The following is a 6,142-nucleotide window of genomic DNA, read 5'->3' as shown; positions in this document are numbered from 1 at the left end:
AGGCTGGCTGCTTCCCGTCTTCCTGGCAACATCTCCAGGCCCCCTGCCCACAGAATGCCTCTCCCCTTGCCCCGGATCTAAAGCGGCTGCCCTGTGCTGTTTCCTTCGCAGCGGACCCGGTGAGGTGCAAGGCTGCCTTGGCGTGTTTGCAGGTGTCCGCCAGTAGAATGTAACAAAACGAGGGCCGGCTCTCTGCGCCTCAGCAGTGAGCACACCTCCGCCACCTGCCAGGGGCTCCTCTGGGGCTTTTCGTCCGAAAACAGAAAGTGCGCCTCGTTCGAATTTTTTCACTCTCGCGCCACCGGTTCTCTCCTCAGCCTGGCCAAGTCCGCGACCCTCAGGCTTCCGACCTCAACTCCGACCCCACACAGTCACCAGAGGGACGCCACTCCCCTCAGTTCCTCCGCCCGCGGGAAGCGCCTCGCTCTAATTGCCTTTCTCTCACTCGCACCTTTTTTTCCAGACCCACCTGCCGGCCGCCACCCCAACACCCCCAGCCTACCGCGCCTCCTGGAAGCCCAAACCCGTTTCCGGGGGCGTGGCGTGGGAGTGCCTTCCTCGATACGGGGCTCCTATTGGTCGGGTGTCGAGGGCGGGCCCGGGAGGGGGCGGGGCTGCAGCCTGGTTCTCCGACCGCCGGTCAGTCCGCGCATTCCCGGGTTTTCTGCTTCAGCGACCGCGGTAGAAGAGGAGGACTCCGGCTCGCGCAGCATGTCTGAGAAGCGGAACACAGATGACGCCCGGCGGCTGCCCGACTCCCTCAAGGGTGAGCCTCGAGCCCCTGGCGAGGCCCCAGCGTGGCCTGCAGTTCTTAACCCGCTTCTGGAGACCGCGGTTTGACAACCAGGTGTCTCCGCTGCTTTGAGCTGCCAGGGCGCTCCCCAGAGCCATGGTCCTTCTTCCTCAAACCCCGTTTCGCAGGCTGGGGGTCACGACATCGGGCGGTGGGGTGCAGAGGGCACTGCCTGGCAGGGCACGCGGTGGACGCGCCCGTGGCAGGGGCCGTGCTCAGTGTTCAGAACGGTGCCGGGACTCGCGTTATCCCTTGTGGCCAGACGCCCCGCCGGCCGGGTGCCAGAGCTTCCTTATCTCGTGGCATCCACTAGGGCGAGGAAGCGCAGAAGTAACTGGCAGCCAGTGAGTGGTGCAGGCGGAGTCCGGCGTCTTCTGCCCTCGCCCGCTCCTCCCCATCCCCAGGTCGCCTGCTCTGTCCAAACTGAGCCACCCCCAGAGTGAAGGCCCATCCTTGGACCTGGAAAGAATCCCTACCTCCCTCCCACCATCTCTGCAGCTTGGGAACCTGTCCCAAGGCCCCAGGAAGGCATTCCTCCCCTCTTTCTGCCCATTCTTCCTCCTCTTCTGATGTGTCTTAGGGAGCCCTTCTTCAGTCAGGGCTTTTGTCCCTTAGGAGGACCTCTGGGTTCCCCTACCATCACCACCCCACTAGGCCTTCTCAGTCTTGAGCCACTGTGAGTGACTCAATCTTGTTCCCCTGTGAAGAAAGCTAGCATCCTTGAGAGAGTACCACCTTGAGGTTTTATTGGCCAACTCCTTGGGGTGGGGGAAGAGAGGTGATCAGCCTCTCCGGAGTATTGCTATCCTCTCGGGAGCTCTTAGTGATCCAAAGGAATTATTTCTAAAGATGGTATTTCAGACAGAATGATGCAGGAGAGGAAATTTAGGGTGCTGCTAGGCTTTTCCAGAAGCCTCAAAAAGCACTTAGCCGGAGTCGTTTATTCTGATTATTTGTATGGCCCTCCTTGGGGTCCCTGTCCTTAATTCCTTCCCAGGAGCTCAAAACCGTTAGAAACGTGTGGGGATGTAATTTAGTGGTGGTTGAGTGTGTGCTTGCCTAGTATGTGTGTGGCCCTGAGTGGGATCAATCCCCAACAATGCAAAAAAATTATATATGGAGTACACCAGCAAGACAGTAACAAAAAATGAACACTAAATAGGCCAGGCTTGATGCCAAATATTTTATAGACATTTTATTAAATCTTCACAACAGATGTGACAGGTACTGCTCCCATCCCCAGCATTACACTCGAAGACACTGATACTCGATGAGGTTAAATTGCTTAAAGTCACATAGGTATGCTACTGGTGCCATATTTTAAATCTGACTTTGATAACAAAAGTTGAACAGGAAAAAGTTGTGATCATTACTTATAGTTGTCTTTTCCTAGATCTCAAAAAAAAAAAAAAAAGGTAAAGTGGTAAAGTTTCTTTCCTCTGTACCCTGACCTCTTACTAGGACACTGCTCTGTGAAATCAGTCTGAAGTTCTTTGGGAATAAACATGATCTTTGTTCTTAAATGTTTGTTTTCATCACAGACTAATTTTTTAACTTCTGAATTCTTTTTTTGTGGTTCTACACTTAATCTGTTTTTTAAAGGTAGAAATCTGTTAAGAAACTAGTGAAAATGAATACACCCTCTCCTCTAAAATTATAGACTTAGTCTGTGTTACTCTGTGTGTCTGTGTGTGCATGCGTGTGTTGTGGTAAACCTTAGAGGAAATAGGAAAGCCATTACTAGAATATATTAAATAGACTTTCTGGAATGTTTGTTATACACCCAACCCAGCCTAAGTGCTTTACAAGCATTATCTCTTGAATGCTGTCGTATGTCAGATACAGCATTAAGTGCTTTACATTTATCTAATTGGCGTTAAGTGCTTTATATTTATCTAATTGCAGGATGGCAACAAGTCCACAAGAAAAATGTCATTATTTCCATTTTACAATAAGGAAACTGAAGGTCAGTGTAATAAAAATCAGAGACAGCTTATAAGATTCAGAGCCAGGGTTCAAACCCAGGCTCTCTGATTTTCCAGACCTTTTTCTCTATCTTAGAGCCTACCAATTTTCAATTCTTTACTGAAGGCAAATAAGCAAAGAAAGGCCAACAGAACCCTGCATCAGTCAAGACCTCTTGGATATGGCAGCCACAAGACACAGGGTGTCTGAGGTTACAGTGGAATTACAGAAGCCTACACTCTATATCTTTATTAAGAATTAGTCCTAGACAGGTGAACATAATCAAACCTAGGACATGACTAATTTTTCCTAAAGCTGGTACAGTCACTTGTAATGAAATAATGCAGGTAGATTGCAAAGAAATGTATCATTATAATTAAGAGCCATGTCAACAGGATAAATCCCTTTGGGAGAATCTCAGAAAATAAGCAGGATCATGGGACTGATTTGTTTATTTCAGTTGTTGTAAGCCAATCAAATTGGGGAGCACTTTGTAACTTCTTCAATAATTAATATGAGTCTGACCATTATTGGTCATATATTAACTGAAACCAGAAACCAAGACTACAAAAGCTGACATTTGTGTATTTTTTTTATGATTAAGTAGATTTTGGGTGAAGGTTGATAAATTTTATACTATAAAAGATCGTCACTTTTGAAGAAAAAAAATTTAAAGACATTGATGAACTGATATAGACAGGATTCAAAAATCTGTTTTTAAAGAAGGCATACAGCTGGATGCTATGGCACATGCCTGGGATCCTAGTTACTCAGGAAGCTGAGGCAGAAGGATCACAAGTTCAAGGCCAGTCCAGGCAACTTAGTGAAACCTTGTTTTTATTTTATTTATTTATTTGGGTTTTTTTGAGACAGAGTCTCACTATGTAGTTGAGACTGACCTGGAACTCACTATGTATCCCAGGCTGGTCTCAAACTCACAGCAATCCTCCTGCCTCAGCCTTCTGAGTGCTGGGATTACAGGCGTGCGCCACCACTCCCGGCTGAAACCCTGTTTTTAAATTAAATATTTTAAAAAGCGCTGGGGGTAGTTCCGTGGTAGAGCACTTGGCTAGCATGTGTGAGATCCCGGGTTCAATCCCCTAGCACTGTTAAAAAAGGAGGAACAGCATGGAGAGGGGGAGGGGAGATAAGAGAAAGAACAGGAAAGGAAGAGCAATTTTCTGAAAATTAAAACTGAACACCTCTCTCACGTTGGCCTAGCATCCTGTGCATGCCTCTGCCATAATGTTTATTAGCAGTACTATAATTATCAGTTTGATTTATCCATTACCCTTTTGGACAAGGAGAGCTTCTGAAAACAAAGATTATGTCTTCCTCGTTGTTCTAGCTCAATATCAAGTACATAGTAGGTGTGCAAAACATTTCTTGAAAGAAAAAGGAAGTGGAAAGGGAACAGATCACATTGTAAAACGTTAAATATCTGTTGGCAGCTTTATTCATTGTTTTCGTAACTCGAACTGCTGATTTTAAAACATGACAATCACATTCCTCATTACATAATTACTACAGGTAGACTGTTTATCTGGGTTTACATTATCAAGGAAGGGATTATAATTGCAAGATAATATATTGTACCTAATGAGAAACTTCATTTATGAAAGTAAGGAGAGAAGTGAGAGATCCCAACAGTAGAAAGAAGGCATTGTGCCTTCATTTTCTACTGATGCATGCGTTCCTCCGTTTTTTACCCTATATCTTTGCGCTCTGGAATTGATAAAGAGACTTGAACACCAAGCCTTTGCCTTGACGCTTCATTTGATTAGCCCTGAAGATAAGACCAAGAAAATATCCTCCTTAAAACACTCAGCGATAAAGAAGATGCCACACTCGTCCACTGGAGTGACCTGACCACCTGTGGGAAGAGAGTGTGGTGTAGAGAAACAAGGCAGAGTTCAGAAGGACGGGCTCTGGCTTGAGATCTCAGGACCGTCACTTCACACCCGGGTCACCTTGGGAGAGTCTCCGTGTCCCCAGTCACTCCCCGGCTGTACACGGGGCGTAATCTCCTGCCCTGTGCGCTCCCAGCGTTTTAAGTATTAACTGTGAAAATCTACACGAACTTCCTCTGGAAACTTTAAAATGAAAAGTGTTGAGACGTTGAATGGAGAAAACGAAGAAGATGAAGAAGAAGAAGAAGAAGGTTAACAATGTCTAGGACTTTCAAACCAGAAAGCTATTGTTAGAGTACTACTCAGAAAGCCTAGCCATTTTCCAGTAAATTGAAATTTACAGGCGAATATGACAGATTTGTATGACAGATGACCTAACAACATTTAGAAGTGCAGTCCACCCTCCCCACCCACTCCCGCCTCCCAACACTCGAAATCTGATCTGTTTCTCCTCCAGAGAGGGAGTCCCTAGACAGATTGTTAGTCTTAGTATTTTCTCCATGGTGCTTAGGTCCCAGAAGGCAATTCACGTACTAAAAAGTTTATTCCTATGAACTGCATCAATAATGATCTTACAGTTGTCATAATAATAATAACTACTACTTATTAAATACTGCGTTGAGCATAAAAACACCAAAACATAGGATTTTGTTCTATTTTCATGTTTTTCTGGCCTAATCAGACTTCAGTGAACTTAATATCCGTGATGAAATTGATTTTCTCCCCAGTTTTTCCAACAGAAGTGTTTCTATATTTCCAGACATGGGCCATGTTCAGCCCAGTCTCCTCATTTCCTGAATTCTCTAACCTCACAGTTAGGAAAGGGCCAGAGAAAGCCTGCCCGAGCCTCAGAGGTCCAAACATTAAATTGTTCTGACCTCTTTTTTTCCCCTCCTCTTTTGTGCCTGAAATATTTAAATGAAGAAGAGCTGCAGAAAATCTTCAGGAAATATTAGGAAATAAAACATTTTTGCATGTTTTAGTCTCGTGACTTTTGAGCCAAGCCAAGGATTCCCTTTACTTCAACTTTTATTGAAAATCTTTAAAAGGATTAGTCCATTCCCTTTCCTTAATATTTCATGGCAGGCACATTTGAGGCTTGGTGATTCAGTTCATATAATGCTTCCCCAGGACCAGTTTTTAGGATGGCCTTGACAGCTGTAGATGGTTCATGACAGGGAAGAAAAGATACCATGTAATCTTTCAGTCCGGGTTCTTAACTTGCTGCCATCTGGCCTGAAGTCGCTCCAGCGGAGAGAATGCTTTCTTCCTTGGAGATTTGAGGATAAGGGTATTTTAATGACCCTAAACTACCTAATTAAAGTAGTTGAAAGGCCAGTTATAATGTCTTGTTGAGTCTGAAATCCCCTGTCTCTTAACCACCATTTTGTTAGTGTGTATTTATTGAGATCCTATCGGATGCTAATTCTGCTGCTTTCTCATCTCTGGCTCTTTTTTTTTTTTTTTTTTTTTT

The 6,142-nt window shown here is 45.2% G+C and overlaps 1 protein-coding gene across 1 annotated transcript in view; it reads left to right on the top strand.

Annotated features, from left to right (window-relative positions):
- Nucleotides 1–625: 625 nt before the first annotated feature.
- Nucleotides 626–6,142, top strand: part of Stom (stomatin) — a 29,389-nt gene continuing 23,872 nt past the window's right edge. Inside the window, exon 1 of the mRNA XM_010602948.3 lies at nt 626–766. Within this exon, the coding sequence (XP_010601250.1) occupies nt 712–766 (55 nt within the window). The 5' untranslated portion in view covers nt 626–711. The remainder of the gene's footprint in view (nt 767–6,142) is intronic.

This window comes from Fukomys damarensis, unplaced genomic scaffold (assembly GCF_012274545.1).
Source record: "Fukomys damarensis isolate Sample0158 unplaced genomic scaffold, DMR_v1.0_HiC HiC_scaffold_36, whole genome shotgun sequence".
Classification (NCBI taxonomy): Eukaryota; Metazoa; Chordata; class Mammalia; order Rodentia; family Bathyergidae; genus Fukomys; species Fukomys damarensis.
Note: the sequence above shows the minus strand (reverse complement) of the source record. Positions and strands in the feature narration are given on the sequence as shown.